The sequence below is a fragment of the Falco biarmicus genome, chromosome 4 (genome assembly GCF_023638135.1).
Source record: "Falco biarmicus isolate bFalBia1 chromosome 4, bFalBia1.pri, whole genome shotgun sequence".
Lineage (NCBI taxonomy): Eukaryota > Metazoa > Chordata > Aves > Falconiformes > Falconidae > Falco > Falco biarmicus.
Genome location: NC_079291.1, coordinates 59,211,868 through 59,229,941, shown reverse-complemented (window position 1 = coordinate 59,229,941; position 18,074 = coordinate 59,211,868). Strand labels below are relative to the sequence as shown.

Sequence of the window (18,074 nt, the reverse complement as noted above, 5' to 3'; positions counted from 1 at the left end):
GGCTGATGGTTATTTTGGGTTGTTGAGTGCTTCAGTGGGCATAAGGAAAGCCTAATTGGATGTAATGCCTGACTGGGACAATAAGAGATGCAACAGTTGGGGGATAATAGGTTTCTACAACATGTGAGTGTGCTATATTATTACTTGAGGCTTTGAGCCTCAGGTGTAAACTCTGACCGCAGACCACTGCATCCACATCTGTTTTCCTCCACTCCTTCCACCATCTAGAGCAAGACCTTGCCTGAAATCTGAATTTCCTCTCCCATTTATCACTTTATTAGTCATCTTTTACTTTACTGCCTCTCCTTGCGTTTTGAATGGTAACTTGATCTTTTATATGTTGATAGAAGCTTTATCTGGGGGGAAAATACTCCTGGCTTAATACTGAAAACTTGCAGACCTTTATTAAGGAACAAGGGTCCGTGTAAGAGAGAGCATGTCCCAGTCATCTTTAACTAAAGCCTCCATAGTTGTCATGGAGACACTTCCACAGGAAAGTCCAACTCCAGATCACAAATCAGGCCGTTCTATGGAGCACTCTTTAAGACCAGCTCTTTCCTAACTTCACCATCTGTCCTTAGCTCTTGGTTCACATAATGGTTCAAGAAAGATGCTACCAAGACAGAGGCTGGCAGCCCAAGGAGTATGGAATCACTAGAATAGGCCGTTTCCAAAGAATGATGGTAGGATTGTGTCCTTTTCGGACCAAAACACTCTTAAAACATTTCCCTCTCAAATTTTGCAGCACTGCCTGTCACATTTAAGCAACACCTACAAAATAAGGAATCAGAGGAAGGAAGTACAGCTACGTTCCGCTGTGAGCTGTCGAAACCCAATGCTGCAGTGGAATGGAGGAAAGGAGGAGTGGGGCTGCAGCCCAGCCAGAAATATGAAATGAGGCAGAGGGAATGCCTGGTAGAGCTCTTAATACATAATCTTAAGTTAGAAGATACAGGAGAATACAGCTGTGATACTGGGGATCAGGAAACCAAGGCATCTTTAAATGTGAGAGGTAGGTGGTGTGAGCTGACTCCTAAAGCAATAGATTCCATCTGACATGCAAAGCAACAGTTTGAATGTGAATGTTTTTAAGTACATGATTTTCCCCCCTATAAATACTTTCCCTTTCAACTGATATACTAGATTTTTTTTTTTTTAAATGAGAATGGAAGAGGATGGTACTTTGTTCTTCCAGTGTTACAATTCAGTTTGGGGTTCTAAGAAGAAATAACTTTCTAGCTTTATGGCTGGGGAGAAATTAAAGAAAGGGCAATGCTTTACTGTAATGTTTGGACATTTCACATGACATGCGGCTTAAGTATTTAAAAAAAAGATTTTCTTCCAAATCTCAGAAGACTTGACAATAACCTTTGCGATCAGTCAAGGCTGTCCATGGAACTCTGAACTTCTTTACTCTTGAGATCACTGTTAGGTGAACTGAAGGATAAATTCATTCAAAGGATTCAACCTGGGAAGGATTTGAGTCAAGAAATGAAGTAAATATTGTAAGTGCAGATGGCTGCTTCTGATGCAGCAAGATCTCCCAGTAGTTGCAGGCAAATTGGAAAACCTGGATCCTGCCTAGGAATATAGCACTTGCAAAGCACAATATCTTGTTCTCCAAAATGTCGGTCTAACTGTGTTAACCAGGACTTGACTCTGGCTTCAATAAAAGCTCCTGTTGCTTCTTTTTTTCCCCCTTTAGCTCTGCCAGTTCTTTTCAAAAAGGAGCTCAAAGACAAGGAGGCAGAAGAAGGAGCTGCAGTGAAATTCCAGTGCGAGCTGACAAAAGATAATGCAACAGTGGAATGGAGGAAAGGCACCATGGAGCTCTTCCCGTGCGCCAAATACGAAATGAAATTAAGTGGTTGCACAGCTGAACTTGTAATTCATAATGTAGAACCAGAAGATGCCTCTGATTACACGTGTGATACAGGAGACCAGCAGAGCACAGCAGTCCTCAGAGTGAATGGTTAGCGTTGCACCAAAGTGGAACAGAGGATGAAGGAGATTTGTGAAATTGTGTGAATGATACTCTTTTATTTATTGGTGAATAACCTCCTCCAAAAGTTAAGCTAACGAGGAAAGCAGGTGCCCAGTCATAAACCAGAATATAGAAAAGTAGATCTTGTGGGACAGGGTTTGTAGAACGGCTGTTTAAGCCTATAAAGCAGACAGTACAGTGTATTGACTCCTTCCTGTGATGTGATGAAAGCAAGAAACTCTGCCACATGGGGGGTCTGAAATTCTCATAGATCTTTACTTTTGGCACTTTGCATTAATTGCTGATTCAGTGGAATCAATAACTAATCGTAAGTAATTTACAAAAGCACTTCAAAAATTCACTGTTTTCAATTTTTGCAATGCCTTCCTGTGAAGGTCTTGAGAACGCTATGTTTAAACAACCCAGGAATAATATCTGTGGTTAATCACCATCTGTGTAATGTTTGTGGTCCTCTCGAACTGTTGGGTGGAACTTGTGGCTTTGATCTAAGCCACAGCCTTTCAAACCGCATCCTCTTGGCTGATCCTGACCCACAAAGCAGCCACTGGGTCAGCTCCGAGGGAGGGAGCCCTGTGCTTGCTTTACGTATCACGATGGGGTCTGGACAGGAGGCACAAGCACTGAGATTCCTGTTTCCACAGCTGCTCACACATGCACATGATGGATATTCCCTTCTTGTTTTCATCAGTTACAAGCTGTCGCCTGAGCTGTTCCATGCCCAGCTTTTATAAATGTAGTCCATTTGTGCGTCATCTGGGAGGACTCACACTTGATAGTCTAGGGTCTTGAAAAGATAGCAGAGAAATCAGAAATGGGTTTAGAGTGTTACATCATTTATGGTGTTGGATGTCATGGGTATTTCTATAAAAATGAACAGATTCACACTACTTTCATTCAGAAAGTACCAGGTTTTGCTTAGCCAAAATCTTGATGCATGTTGCAGTTTCCACTATCCAGAGCAGATGCATAAAAGGCATGTCAATGCCCTTGGCGCTACACGAAACAAACATATTTAGGGGATTTTCTGATCCTCCTCTATGTCTGGATATACAGAATACAGGTCTGCTCATAGAGAAAAAAGGGTTGTTGTTACCATATAGCGACTTAACGCAAATTTGTTCTGCAGCATCCAACACCAGGTGTCTCGTGCAGAGTTGTGCAGAGCTGGCATTTGAGTGAACGGATCATGTATTAATTGTTTTCCATTTTGCAGCCATCAAACCCCAGCTGAAGCAGCACCTGAAGAATGAAGAAGCGGAAGTGGGAGGAACAGCCAGGCTGCGCTGTGAGATTTCCATTAGCAAAGCAGAGGTGGAGTGGAGGAAAGATGGGGCCATTCTTCACTCCAGCTCCAAGTACGAAATGTGGCGGGACGGCACCCTCCGCGAGCTGCGCATTCACCGCCTGGAGCCTAGCGATGCAGGGGAGTATTCCTGCAAGGCTGGAGATGAGACGAGCTCTGCAAAACTGACTGTCAAAGGCAAGACCCATTTGTTGGGGCAAGGGGATTTATCACTTTAGGATGTTTAGATTTTGCGATATAACCGTTGCTATTGTGATAGACAACTGTGCTAAACACAGAGCGTAGGAAGGGTATCATGGTCAATGGTGCACCTAAGCAAAGATTCATTTGGTGGACAGCAGACAAAAAGGTAGCTGTAATTTTTGACTCATGGCTTGAAATATTTGCTTGACATCATACTCGTGTGAGTGAACAGATGGTTCATCCCCAGCTTCCAGTCACATGGCAGCTGCATCTGGCCTTAATGTCATTACAGACAGAGCTTGCTTTCAGGTTGGCCCACGAGTGTGGAATGATCACCACTAGCATCTCTACAGGCTACTCAATATTGTAGATATTATGCCTCACTGCACCATTTTTCATGCAGATGGTGACCTCGGTTGTATGAATATGGACTGTGTGTGCTCAGGTGAAGATGGCACTGCTTTTCCTTTGGTATCCTCCAGCAGATTCAGGGTGCACACAGCCTCTGCCTGTTGCAGGCTGTCTGGTTGATCTCTGCACAGATATGCAGGTGCCCAGCCGTGCTAGAAGCAGGGCTCAAGCAAACTGAAGCGCAAATACCCTGTGCTCACACTAATCCAGTAAGTCCTGCTGTGAGCACAGAGTCAAGCAGATCCTCAACCAATTTGGAGCACTGGCATGGAATATATGCGAGTCTCTTTGCAAAACAACAGTAGAAGGGAGCAGGTTCTAATGTTTTTATGTGAAGATACCCAAGTCCAAATGTAACAAATTTCAAATTCCTGATTTCGGCATTATTCACCCAGCATCAATTACAGTATCATACATGTAATTAAAAAAATCAGTATGTAACATATCTCTGAGAAAAAGGGCAAGTGATAAAACACCAGTTGAAAGGTATTGGCTGTGTTACCAAGTATGGTGAAAGTATGAACCAGCAGGGTTTGAAACATGATTTGAGAGGCTGTGCTATCTCCATCCTTGGAGGTACCTAAAGCTCAGCTGGACAAGGTGCCCAGTAGCCTGCTGTAAGCTGGCCCTGCTTTGAGCAGTGGTGGGGCCAGATGACTTCCAGCCATCCACTCCACCCTGTATTATTTGATAATTCTGTTATTTGATCCTTGTTTTCCCTTTCATGGCTTGACTACTGATGGACTGTTTGCAGAGCCTGACGTGACCATTGTGAGTGGCCTGAAGGACATGGTGGTGGTTGAAGGCGATGATGTCACGTTTCGGTGCCAGGTTTCTCATGAGAATGCAAGAGATGTTGAATGGAAGCTACAGGATGTTGCTCTGCAAAATAATGAAATGAATGAGATCTCAGTGGAAAAAGGAAAAATTCACACCCTGACATTAAGGAAGGTGACTGAGCAGGACATTGGCACCATCACTTTCCGAGTGGGACCCCACACGTCAACGGCAGAGCTCACAGTAAAAGGTGAGGGCTTTCTGTGATGTGGGAAAGACACAGGACTGGTGAGAACAGGTGATGTTTTGCCTATGCTGGTAGTAAATGCAAGGCCATCATTCATCCCTTGTTAGCTCATGTTAGCAGGGTGCATGTGCTTCAGAACATGTGTGATGTACTGATGCAGTCTCAGAGACTGTCTTCACCATGGATAGACTGGATGTGTCACCAGGGTCCCAAAGCTCACTGGTTGCTGAAGAAATTACTAGGTTGACTCCAGTAGCTGTATTGATAGAGCTGTAATTTTCATTGCTTCCACTCTCTCCTTTTTTGCTTTTTGTTCTTTGGAGTCTTTCTTTCTCTAACCATTGCTTTGAAGAAATTCTTAATCAAGCATCCTCCTCCTTCCCTCTTTGAAGCTTGTTTTAACCCCCCCAATACATAACACAGGAGTTAAAGTAACCGTTCAGCTGTAGCTTTAACACTGCAGGGAAACAAGATGAGGGTGACTGTAAATGCCTTCGCTGTGTTTGTCATTTCAGTGCCACCTCCAGTCTTCAAGGAGAAATTACAGAGCACAGAGCAGCAGGAGGAAGAAACAGCCATCCTCCGCTGCGAGGTCTCCCAGCCCAATGCCACGGTGAAGTGGAAGAAGGGTGCCCAGGTGATCTCCCCGAGCTCCAAGTATGAAATCAGGCAGGAAGGAACAATCCATACTTTAAAGATTTATCACTTAAAACCAGAAGACTCGGGCAAATACACCTGTGATAATGGAAACGAACAAACGACAGCCACTTTAACTGTTAAAGGTAGGTTTAAGATGAGAAACTTGTTCCACTTCCTTAGCTTGGCCCTAGCAAGAGGGTGCTGTCTGCTGTCCTCGACTCCAGATGTACTTTGCTGGCATAAATTAGCTGAGTCCTTTTGCTTTCAGAGGTTAAGCCTGTGGTGTCCTGAGCAATGAACATGGACGAACCCATGTGCAGTAACTGCTTCCACAATTCTACACCCCAAGGACCTCTTTCTGGTCACTCAGAACTAAAGTTAGAATGAGACCAATTTTGATGCTTAACCATCCTTTGAACTGCAGCTCCACCTGGAAAAATGGTACTCGAGTCCAAGTGCTCAGACTTGGGCACTCAGCTCCAGCTGACAAGTAAGGCACCTAAACACTCCTAGTGCCTCGGGTCTTAAAAATAGCTGTAATGTGCCAATATATCAATTGTTAAAAATCTGCTCTGGTGCAAATACAATTATAAGGTGATTCTTTCTGAAATAGATCAGCAAAAATGAAAAGGAACCAGGATATTCTTGTAAAATGCCATGTTTTGATATACACCTTGATGGCTTTTCCATGAAGGGCATGCACCTGCCTGCTATCACACCAAGTCCGGGACTCAGTGATACCAGGATATCTGTACTGTAAGCAGATCCTCTGGTGGTGGCTGGCTGTTTGTGTCTCTGTGTGGTCCCACCTACTCCAGCACTCTGAAAAAAACCTCCAAAACCACGAAGCTGCCGGAGGCTCTGTGGTCACCCTTCATGCTAAGCTCTTTGAACACAATGCACCAGTGAAGCAGGTAAAAAAGGCCAGTCTTGCTCCAAGTAAGAGATGGGTTCTGCTGTGGAGCTACTTATCCACAATCTACAGCTGAAGGATGCTGGAGACTACATCTGCTATTCTGGTGATGAGCAAACTCTAGCATCTTTGGTAGTGAAAGGGCACAAAAAGCTTTCACTTCATCTTTTAAGGAGCTCTAGGTTAGTTTAGCTGTTTCATGGGTACGATTCAGGGACACTGGCAGTCTGATCCTTTTTTGTGATGAGGATTTCTGAATCAACAGTGATGCATTCTGACAGAGTAGGTCTTCACAGAGACTTTATATCTCTCTCTTTCTTATTCCTTTGCTGGCTCCTAAGACTCATAGGGCTGCAGGACTTAGCTGCACAACAGGATGCCTTCACTGCAAATGCAACTGTACAAAAGCCTTGACCCCAGGCATTCCCCAGCTGTCCCACAAAATACACCATCCATTCCTACATCACCTGCAAGAACCTTCAGGTCTGTCTCCTTTTATACACATCTGCTCTCTGGTTCCTGTGAATGCACCCTGATTTCTGGAACCCCACCTCCTGCCCTTGTACATACCAGTTCAGCCATAACTGTGGAGCCACCAAGGTTCTTCTAGGGAACTGGACTTGAGGAGTTGAACTTCTACATGTGGCTCATTGTAAACCCACCCATCAAGACCCCATCTTGACCCATCACTGATACACACTAGTGCAGAGACTTCCACAGTTCCTCTCTCTTCTGGGTCCAGTTTTCAAATGAGAGGCATTATTTAATGATGTTTCTCCACGCACTTTTCCCAAATACCCAAGAACTTAGCTATCAGGTGTAGGCTTTTGAGTTGTGACTTTGGTACCCATTTGGAGATACTGCACTTAGATGCTCAAGAGTCCATATCCATGACTGCTCCTGGGTAAGAAGGAATTCATTTCCAGAGGTGCTCAGTGCGTGCAGTGCCCAGTGACTCTTGGGGAGTGCAGAGTAGTTAGCGCTCCCGGAGTTCCAGCACTTTCTGTCATTCCTTGTTTGGGTTTTAAAGTAATTTTGGAACTGAGTTTGAACCAAATTTGGAATGGCACCACAGTTCCATTAAACACAAGGCTTAGTGAGATCAGCAATGAAACATAATTGTTTTCCTCTGATTTATATTTGTTTAGCTTTGCCAGTAACCTTCATAAAACCACTCCAGAACCAGCAAGCTGAAGAAGGCGGCACCATCACTTTGAGCTGTGAAATCTCAAAATCAAATGCCACTGTGCAGTGGAAGAAGGCCGGCAGAGTGCTGCGACCAAGTGACAAATACAAGATGCGTCAAGCTGGATCTGTGGCTGAGCTGACAATTCACAATCTGAGTGAAGCTGATGCTGGGGAATATGTGTGCGACACAGGGGACCAGCAAACCACTGCAGCTGTGCTCGTGAAAGGTGGGGCTTTGTGTGGGGAAGGGTTGAACAGAGTTTGCTGCCGTGGCAAGGGCACATGATTAAGTAATTTGACAGCTAGACATGGTCCTGTGCCCAAACTGAATCATGAGGATGCTGGAGATAAGAGTGACTTCAGAGGGATAAGAGCTGGCTCATTTACCTCTAGGGAATCGGAAGTGGGTCTTTAGTCAATGATTCTGTGGTTTAATGTTAATGTCTCCCATTAAAATCTGTCAACAATATTTTCATGATACATAGTTTGCATTATAAATATATGCTATATATAAAAAATACAAAAAATACAGTATAACATGCATGCTTTATAGACTATCATATATATGTGCATAATATATATGCACACATACATACATTATGTGTCTGTAAGTACATAATGTGTTGCTACATGCCCCTGTAACTATGTTTCCGTGCATTTAGTGCTTTGTGGTCATTCTTTCAAATAATGTAGTACTGTCAGGAGAGAACATAATGAAATGTTTAACCCAGAAAGCATCACTTGAAAGTAGATATCAAACTCTGTTGGCCTTTCCATAAAGAACCAGCAGCAACCATAGTGGAGACGCTGAAGGACATCACTTCATACGAAGGAGAAGACGCAGTGTTCGAATGCCGATTGTCCCGGGAAACAACTCAGGACACCCAATGGTTCCTGGGGGATGTTCCCCTACAATCCAATGAAATGAATGAGATCAGAGTCCATGGGACACGTCACACTTTGATCTTGAGGAAGGTGACAGTAGAAGACTGTGGGCCCATCAGTTTCAAGGTTGGGCAGCATACCTCAGCAGCACAGCTGACAGTCCAAGGTGAGCAGCCTCCTGGGAAGAGGGTTTGAGGGGGTACTGGTAAGCACTGTCAACATTGCTTTATCTTCTGGAGAGTTTTATTTGGGAGGAGGGGACCTTATTGATTTTGGGAGATTCTGCTAACCTAATTCAGGCATTTAAGAGTTAGATATGTACGTCTGAGCTAGTCATTTCAGTCCTTTTTATAGTTCATGGAGTGAAGCAAACACCCTTTGAAGACCATCCAACCTATCCTGAAACAAGCAGCTAAGATATGTCAGAACCAATGCTGAAGAATATCAAGAATATGCTCTGAGTTAATCTCCTACTTATGATGGTTTTAGATCATGTTTACTCCACAAAACATCCAAAACCACTAGAAAAACTTTTTCATTAAGTTATATAGAATGATTTTGAAAGATGGGCCGTGTCAATAACTTTTGTTTGCTCCTCTTTGATCTGGTTCAAACTGTAACTGTAACCAGCCAGCTGTGACCTGGGGGCAATGCTGGGTTAGGGGCTTGCAGCAGTGTTGGTATCCTCTTCCCCACAGTTGCCCCGGTCACCTTTGTAAAGGCGCTCCACAGCTTGGAGCTCCAGGAGGGTGGCACAGCTCACCTGTCCTGCGAGGTGTCCAAACCTGATGTCCCGGTGGAGTGGATGAAAGGCACGTCCGTGATCCGCTCTGGCCAGAAGTGCAGCATCAAGCAGGAGGGGAACGTGCACACACTGGTCATTCATGATCTGAACCGTGGGGACTCAGGGGAATACAGCTGCCACACAGCTGATGAGAAGACCACTGCCAGGCTGGAGGTTAAAGGTACGGCTTCCTCTGCTCAGCAGCAGTGAGAGGTGCATGTATCCATGTTGGAGCTCTCTAGTACCAAGGCAGATGGTGAGGTAGTGGAGCAAGTGCATCAGAGGTCACTATGTTGGTCAGGGGGCTGGAGCATGGGAGGTATAAGGAGAGGCAGGGGCAGCTGGGTTTGTTCAGCCTGGCAAAGAAAAGTTGAGGGGGGACCTCGTTGCTGTCTGCAGCTTCCCCATGGGGGTCTACAGAAGGAGAGAGACAGACTTTCCTTGGGGTGCTCAGTAAACAGATGAGAGGCAACAAGTGCAAGCTGCAGCAAGAGAAATTCCAATTAGGAAAAAAAAACAGCAACTTTTCACAGTGAAAGGGTGGTGGCTGTTGAACTGGGACCTAGAAGGGTGGAGGAATCTCCATCCACAGAGGACCTCCAGAGGTCCCTTCAGCTTTAATTATTCTGTAATTGATCACTGGCTGTATGATCTGATGCCTCAGGTCTGCAGGTATATGTTCTTTGAGTGCTTTTATCCTATTCTGTCATTTTATTTTGGGGATGAAAACCCACCTGAGCTTCAGAAATTCAGTGTAGCTGGGAATTCTTTGGGAAACGAAGTCCAGGATATGGGGGTGAAATGCACTCCTATAGAACTGGAATTTTTCCTGCTGCTTAACACCTCTCCCCACTCTTCCTCCTCTTTATGTAGTGAGGATATTTCAAGCTGTAGCCCTATATATAGTACCAAGGCATCTCTGCCTGTGGCAGCTCTCCTTAGGTAAACGCAGCTGGAATCGTCTGTGAACTTCATGGATTGCATTATCAGTTGCCTTGCCTTTTATAACCTTAACAATAAAACGTTCCTCCATTTTCCATTTTTCCTTCACCTGTTTCTTCCTCTTTGCACTGTTCCCCTTGTCAAGCCCTGCCCGCGCTTTTCAAACACTGGCTGAAAAATGAGGAGGTGGGGGAAGGGGGCACAGCCATGCTGCACTGCGAGCTGACGAGACCCAGCGCACACGTGGAGTGGAGGAAAGGAGACACGGTGCTGCAGCCAGGCGACAAGTATGAGATGCGGCAAGAGGGGACGCGTGTTGAGCTTTTCATCTATGATGCTGAGGCTCAGGATGCTGGTGATTATACGTGCGACTCAGGGGATCAGCAGACCACTGCATCATTGCAAGTTAAAGGTAGGAGAAGCCTTGCTTGAAGGCAGAGAAGTTACGGCTGTGGCTGTCCTCCATGGAGGTGATATGGAAGTTTTAGCACTGAATTACCGTTAGGGCTCTGTATCTGTGCATTACAGCTGCAGGAAAGGGTCTGATCTGCAGTCTGTTCTTCAAAGAAGAATTTAGTGCCTTTTAATTCTATTTCTGCGGTTGCAATTTTGGTCCCACTGAGGGGGAGGGCTGGGAGCAAAACTACAGCTGCTGCTCGTGAAGGGTATGTACAAGAACAGGGCAAAAACTTGCCTGCTACCTGCCGATGAGCAGCTGGAGTATTTCACCATACCTAGAGCAGGCCCACGTTAAATTGAGCCATTATACCTGTCGGTGCCTGAACGGCCCAAGAATTGTGGCTCTTTGCCTTTTTCTACTGGCTGTTTTTGGATTTTATAATTTTATTAATTTAGAACTAAGTGCTGTGTCTTTTGACTTGAGCAACCAGGTCATGCTTTTAAATCCTGAGTTTAGCCACCATAACCAGCTCCTGCTCTGTGTGGTTTCAGCAATTCACGGTCCAAATGCTGTGACTGGTGCTGTTGTGTTCTTAACTTCTCATACTGAAAATTGTGAGTACGCCCACATGAAGCCCCTTAAAGGTCATGTGACCTATGGCAATCCTTTATGGAGCAGCAGTGGACACCCTCACAGTATCTGTGGCTGATGCCCATGAGCATCTGGTTATGGCACAACTCAGAGTCCTGCTCTGGGCTTGGCATTGCCAGCAGGCAAGTTGGGGTTCGGAAAGAAGGGAACTGCCAAGCTGGAGAAGTTGCAAGCAAGTTTCTTGCCTCTGAGCACTGTCACTGATGCAGTTGCCTCTCTACCGCAGTACTGCCCGTGCTGTTTAACAAAGAGCTGAAAAACGTGGAGTCTGAGGAAGGGGGAACAGCTGTCTTGCACTGTGAGATCTCCAAGCCAGATGCTCCCGTTGAGTGGAGAAAAGGAGGGGTGGTCATTCAGCCCAGTGACAAGTACGAGATGAAGCTGAAAGGCAGCGTTGCTGAGCTGATCATCCATGGCGTCGAGCCCGATGACTGCGGGGATTATACCTGTAGCACCGGATACGAGATCACCACAGGTTCTGTGTATGTGCAAGGTAAGGTGCACAGCGGTGGAAGTGCTCCGATTCTGCCACCTGGATGTCTTATTCCAAAATCTTTGACATTAACTGGCCAACCTTGTCCCAGGTGCAAACAGTTGAAAGTCCACTCATTTCTTTCCTGATTTTGGGAAAGATACAAACACCTGCCTCCAGGCTGAGGTTGGACCAATGTTTGTAAGTGAAGGTAGTTCCAAGTAGTGACCATACTGTGTACTGTAGCAGAAGGCGGTACTGCTGACAAACTATTTGCTTGGAGCAATGGTTGTAAGAAGTATTGAAATTCTTGATATTACTGATTACGGCTTCTGTCCTTGTTGATATTCTTATTACTCTTTTAAAGGACTGTTAAGTAAACATTTAAATCTTAAGCAGCCTCTCTCCCTCCCACCTTGTACAATGTCAGTGCAGGTGGCTGCAACATAAAGGAGAGCCGGTCATGGGCTGGTCACAGAGCAGAGTCTCCTCCTAGTGAAACAGTGTCTGCAGACACACACTGTGCTTGCAAGGGGGCGAAGGATCGAAGGTGGTTTCTAAATCTCCTAAAGAAAATTTTAGCTCTTTTTTTTTTTTTTTTTTCCCTGGAATATCATCACAGAATTTGACTTTCCTGGACAACTTGCACTGTTGCTTGAGCTAGTTCTGCAGGAAGCAATGTGTATATGTTTATGCTTTTGTTTTCCTTTGGCACCTTCTCTTGCTCTGTTATACAGAAGAAGCAGCAGTCATAGTTTCTGGTTTAAAGAACACAGACGTCTTTGCGGGTGAGTCAGCCACGTTCACCTGCGAGCTCTCGTACCCGGGCGTGAAGAACGTGCAGTGGTGGCTCGATGGAACTCCACTTCACAACAACTTTGTGACTGAAATCTCTGAGCAGGACGGGATGATCCACACTTTAATCCTAAATGATGTGGCATGCCATGACTCGGGCACTGTCACCTTCAGAGCTGGGTCCCTTATATCTTCAGCTAAATTATTAGTCAAAGGTATTTCATTGTTAGAAAGAAACACACAGCCAACTCTGGACTTGCTCAGTGCGCTAGTGCTTCTGCCTTCCAGGCTACCCTTACTAAATCCCTTCACAGTTCTTCTGGGTCCTGCAACCCTCCACTTCTGCAAGTTGCACATACTGACTCCAGAAGTCTTACAGGCATAACCACATCGATTTTTTTCAGTGGTTCAGGTGAGGAAGGGTTGCAGGGTCAGGGCTGCTGCTTTCACCTGATGCCTAAAGTAGAGCTGAATATAAACCACTGTGGTAGCACCTGATTATTTTTTTTTTTATTCCCCCTTCAAATGTTTTTATAATACCACAAAATATTATGTAGCTGGAAATTCATAAAATTACCACTGTGCTGCTCTGTAGTGAGGCTACTGGTGCTGAGCCCAGTGTGTTCCCAAGGCAAGCCTTTGGGCTCTTGATGGTTCCTGGAAACCAAAGGGTATGTGACATTGCAGTAATACAGTGACAAAATGAGCCTCGTGTGTTGACTGCCGGAATATTATGGGTCATCACAGCACTAGCAAAGCTTTCTGGTCCGTTGAATAGATATTCTTCTCATTTAGTAAGGGTAGCCACAAACCGCAAATAACACTGAGCTCCAGACTTGATTAAAGCAAGCTCCTTCACATCCAGTCCTTCTATAGCAACTGGGAAAAGCTGTTGTTTTTCAGACAAAAGTAACACTTACTCCTCGCTTGGAAAAGGGATTTGTGTATATGGAGATATAAAGGGTTAAAAGTTCTTTATTCAGATCAACCCCCATGCTATAGCTATCAACCGTAAAAGGAATGATCCACAATATTTAGTTGTTGTAAGTAGCTGATGTCTCCTTTTCTGTATAATGTGTCCCTTGCACATTCAGAAAATTTAACTCTGCAGAGCTAAAAAGCCAAATCACTTCTTCCTAGTATCAGAACGATGCAGCAACAACATCCTGTGCAAACCCCACAAATCCCATGTTCATTTGTGTCAGTTTTGATTTTCACATTTTCAGAGGCAGAACCTGGTTCTGAGCTCTCTAGACAAAGAACTCCTGTTGTGGGACTAAAACATATATTAAAAATAAACGCATTGTTAGGTATTCTTCTCAGTCAGATAATAGGCTCCTGAGAAGTTTTGATTTCACAGAATCACAGCATCGTTGATGTTGGAAGGGACCTCTGGAGATCTAGTCTGACCCCACAGCTCATGCTAGTATACATACGTATGCGCATATTTTATGCTTCTATTAAGACAAGATTTCTTTAAGGTGAGCCTGAATCACAGTAGTACATGACTATAATTGGATTAGGATGAGAAAGGTATTTAGAAAACACCACAGTTACACTGTGCTTAATAACACTTGATTTAATAGGAAGGTCAAACACTAGTAAAATTCTAACTGTGTTTGTATTAATGGCAATTTCAAGTACTTTATTTTGTCCAGAAATTTAAAAATAGATATGTTTTTGAACTAGGTGTATTTCAGTCTGTCTTGCTATCCACGGCTTGTTCTTCGTCAAGGAATAAGTTGTTTCTGTTCCTTCCCATTCTCCTGGTATTAAGGCACGCTTGAAACTGGATATATTCTGTAAGTGACATGTCATGACAGCTTTTCTTGTTGGGCCTTCACAATATCCTCGCCCTACAAGTGCCTTCATTCAGTGGTCCAACATGATGGCACCTTCATGCGTGGGTGGAGGGAAAATGGAAAAGGTTGAAGGAGCTGCTACCTTCTTCCAGCCCCTTTGGGCAGGGTGGGAATTACAGGCCCCACTATACACCTTGGCTCCTAAGTCCCGAGGAACTTTCTCCCATCCTGTGGGGGCGAGCAGGGCCACCAAGGTCTTAGCCTAGCAGTGGCAAAGAGCAATGGGGCAGTGGAACGAGGATGCCTTCCTTCTCCAAGACCAGACGTGATCCTTGCTGTGAGAAGCACGTCTGCATCTTATGAAAGGTGACAGTATTGTACTCCCCACCTCCACAGATCCCTTCTTGTTTCTTCGGTCCTGGTGTAACAAAACCATCTCCATGATTTGCCATTGATGTCTCCTCCCCATAAACACACGTGTAGTCACACAGAGTGGTAGGAGGAGCCTTAGAGAGTGGATTAAGCCTTGCCACAAGTTTCCAAAAGACATTTGCAAGACTATCTTTGCTTACCAAGATCTGCTAGTAGCATCCCAAATCCTTGACCTGATGTACTGGTTCAAGAGTAGCATTCTGGACAGAGGTCCAGCATAGTTTATTCTGGCTGGCTTATGATCAGTACAACTATCTGAAAGATAAGGACATGTATCATCTTTCTATGACTGTCATCTTTTTAGGTCCCATCATAGCCCTGTCATTTTTGGGGGGGAAGTTGACATATTTCTGCTGAGAAGGATGTTGCAGAGAGACTTCTATTTTCAGATTTCTTTGAGGATTTTCTTTTTAGTGTATATATTGCAGCTACATGCAAGTGGTCCAGTTTGACATATCAGGAGGGACTCCTTGACTGCTTTGGAAACTCACAATACTTTGAGGTGACATATATTTACTGTGCCCTACTGTGCCGCCTCCCAGGAAGCAGAACTAGTATGTTAAAAGGAAGACTGGATGCTTACAAGCAGCCTCGTGGAGCTTACCTTCTTCAGAGAAGCTGCATATCCAGCTGCTCTCAGCATTTTATGGGCTCTCCATCTGATATTGCGATGGTTCATGCTGCATCTCTAGATTAGCTACTGTAAAGGAAATAATATTTTTCCCCAAACTATGTCTCTGCTGCAGAGGAACACATGGTTAATAAAAACAGTAAGTGCCTGTCTCCTGGGAAGTGACCTTTTTTGTTGCAGTTCGCCTGGACCTCTGCTCCTCATGCTGCCAGTGCGTCCCGACGCGTAGCCATCGCTACCACAGGAGAGGAGTGACTATTTGTGTTTGAGTACAGCATTTCTTTCCAATGAGTGGTTGCAGTTTGCTCATGCAAGGAGCCTCTGGTAGAGTTTTTGGCCTTCTCCTGTTGCTGCGTGAGGTTGAGAGTTTACCAGGATCCACTCACAGCAGCCTGGCCATTGCAGTCCTCTTGTTCTCACACTTGCGCTCCTGCCACATTCTGGGAAGCAGAAGTGTTTCACATCCAGTGCTTCCTAGTCTAGAAGATTTCAACAATGCTGGGAGAAAAACTAAGCCTGGAGGGAATCCAGATGTTCTGCACAGAAGTTTATATTCAGGACCGTTAAAGCACAAACCTGAATTGCTGGTGGTCCATTTTCCAGTGTGATAGCTATGTTCTAATGTACCAGTTTTGCTTCGATCCTGCTTGATGCTGACACAAGCACTAACTAAAACTGCTAATCCCCAGCGTGCCCAGTCAGCTTGCTGCTCGCATTGTCACTCTGCTTGCTCCGCACAGGCTCTGTGCTTGTCAAAAATCTCTAAGTCGTGATTTCCATGAGGATCCACTAACGCATGTCCTTCCTGACGTGTTGGTTAACAGATCCAACCATTGAAGTGGTCAGTCCCATGCAGGATATAACTGTTGATGAAGATGGCACAGCAGAGTTCATATGCCAGTATTCTAGGCCAGTACACGCCATATGGAAGAAAAATGATCAGGAAATACATGCAGATGGGCAGCGAGTGATTATCATTCAGGACTGGAATGTAAGCATGCTAAAAATTAAACCTACGGTACCAGAAGACACTGGCATCTATTCTTGTGAAGCTGAAGGCACTAAAGTGATGGCTACACTTGATGTTCAAGGTGAGGTCTTCCAGCCAAAGAGGAAGACTATCATGGGTTCCAAATAAAAGAGGTGGAAAAATCATGGCAGCACCTCACAATAAGTGATGCATCAGATACTGGCTCTTTGGTGCTCACTCCAGTACTGACAACGATGATAAAAGTAGTTGGGAATTAATGGGAGTTGAATATGAAACTGCAACATTTCACTGGAGCTTGCTCGCTTACTATGCCACTTATACATCATACCTCTTCTACAGTGAGCTGGAGCATCAGTGCAATGGGATGTGTCCTGCTCAATTACTGTAAAATCACAGATATAATGTTGGTCCAGAGGAATAGTAAGAGTACTTTTCTCCTGATCGAGTACTTTTTACACACAGTGTGCCCTAAAACCAGTAGCTAATCAAAAGTGTGGAATTTAATTTTATTTTCAGCTAAGTTAAGGTAGCTTGGTATTTTATTTGTTTCAAATACTGATCACTCAGGAATTACCTTCTCATTGGCATCAGCATTTGTGAGGTGCCTGAGAAAGAGTAAATAAAAATATTAACAATAGATTTAGGATTTTATATTGATGTTTCTTATTTTTTTCTGCTGTGTATGAAATTACTGGTTTTGGTCACCACGTGAGTTAGCTTGATCAGCAAGAGCAATGGTTCTGAATTGCTTTCTGAATATTTGTGGCAATTATGCCTTCTTGCTTAAAAAAAAGCAAGGCATTATTTATTATAAGATTTTCTACATTGATAAATACTTTCCATAATAAACATAATCCAATAGCATCCCAGAGGAGGCAGGATCTGTAGTTGGCTGCTTTTTGTAGTTAGGGAACCCAGCACAAATAAACAGCTTGGATTTGTTCTAACAAAATTAAATGTTCTCCAAGGATTTACAAACTCCTTATAGTTTTCATAAGCATGAATATTGTAAAAATCTGAATTATTTTAGTAACTTTTTTTTTGCTATTACAAAAATTGTTCAGTTGTTGGGATTTTTGCTTAAAACAGTGCCAGAAAATGGTTTCAGAGATTTAAACGGGAATGTCTCAGATTATTGGTTTATGTTATAGATCATGCTGACCATTGTATGGTATTTGTGTAAACTGTATTTACTCAGCTGTGTGTTCCCACTGTTGTGCATGTAATTTGTCCGTGTAGCTGGTCTAACACACGTTATATTCACATGCAGCAGCCCACGTTTAATTTTGCATCAGGCTGATTGCTTACATACAAAAACTAACCGATGCATGACTCGGCGGGCGAATGCAGTGTGTAGACACGTGTGTTTCTGACTACGCAATTCACTACACATGTATGCGAAAATAAACTGAGTACGTTATCACAGAGCTGCTGTAATAATTCAGAAATTTGCTGTTCACAGTACTGTTAACACAGATTTTAACTTTGTGTGTGTTTCCTAGAGGCAGACTTGTTAACTCAGATGACAGTCGCTGTAGCTTTGCTAGCAATAATATTCTCTCATATTTGCTTTGCAAGTAGAGGTAGTAAGATATTATCATGAGCTACCCGTAGATTTGCATC

At 44.1% G+C, this 18,074-nt stretch overlaps 1 protein-coding gene across 1 annotated transcript in view; it reads left to right on the top strand.

The window, feature by feature from the left end:
* Positions 1–18,074, top strand: part of OBSCN (obscurin, cytoskeletal calmodulin and titin-interacting RhoGEF) — a 184,233-nt gene that overhangs the window by 92,096 nt on the left and 74,063 nt on the right. Inside the window, exons 52-63 of the mRNA XM_056336858.1 lie at positions 746–1,012; positions 1,706–1,972; positions 3,219–3,485; positions 4,657–4,929; positions 5,442–5,708; positions 7,627–7,893; positions 8,448–8,717; positions 9,250–9,516; positions 10,423–10,689; positions 11,555–11,821; positions 12,538–12,810; positions 16,285–16,551. Coding sequence (XP_056192833.1) covers positions 746–1,012; positions 1,706–1,972; positions 3,219–3,485; positions 4,657–4,929; positions 5,442–5,708; positions 7,627–7,893; positions 8,448–8,717; positions 9,250–9,516; positions 10,423–10,689; positions 11,555–11,821; positions 12,538–12,810; positions 16,285–16,551 — 3,219 coding nt within the window. The remainder of the gene's footprint in view (positions 1–745; positions 1,013–1,705; positions 1,973–3,218; positions 3,486–4,656; positions 4,930–5,441; positions 5,709–7,626; positions 7,894–8,447; positions 8,718–9,249; positions 9,517–10,422; positions 10,690–11,554; positions 11,822–12,537; positions 12,811–16,284; positions 16,552–18,074) is intronic.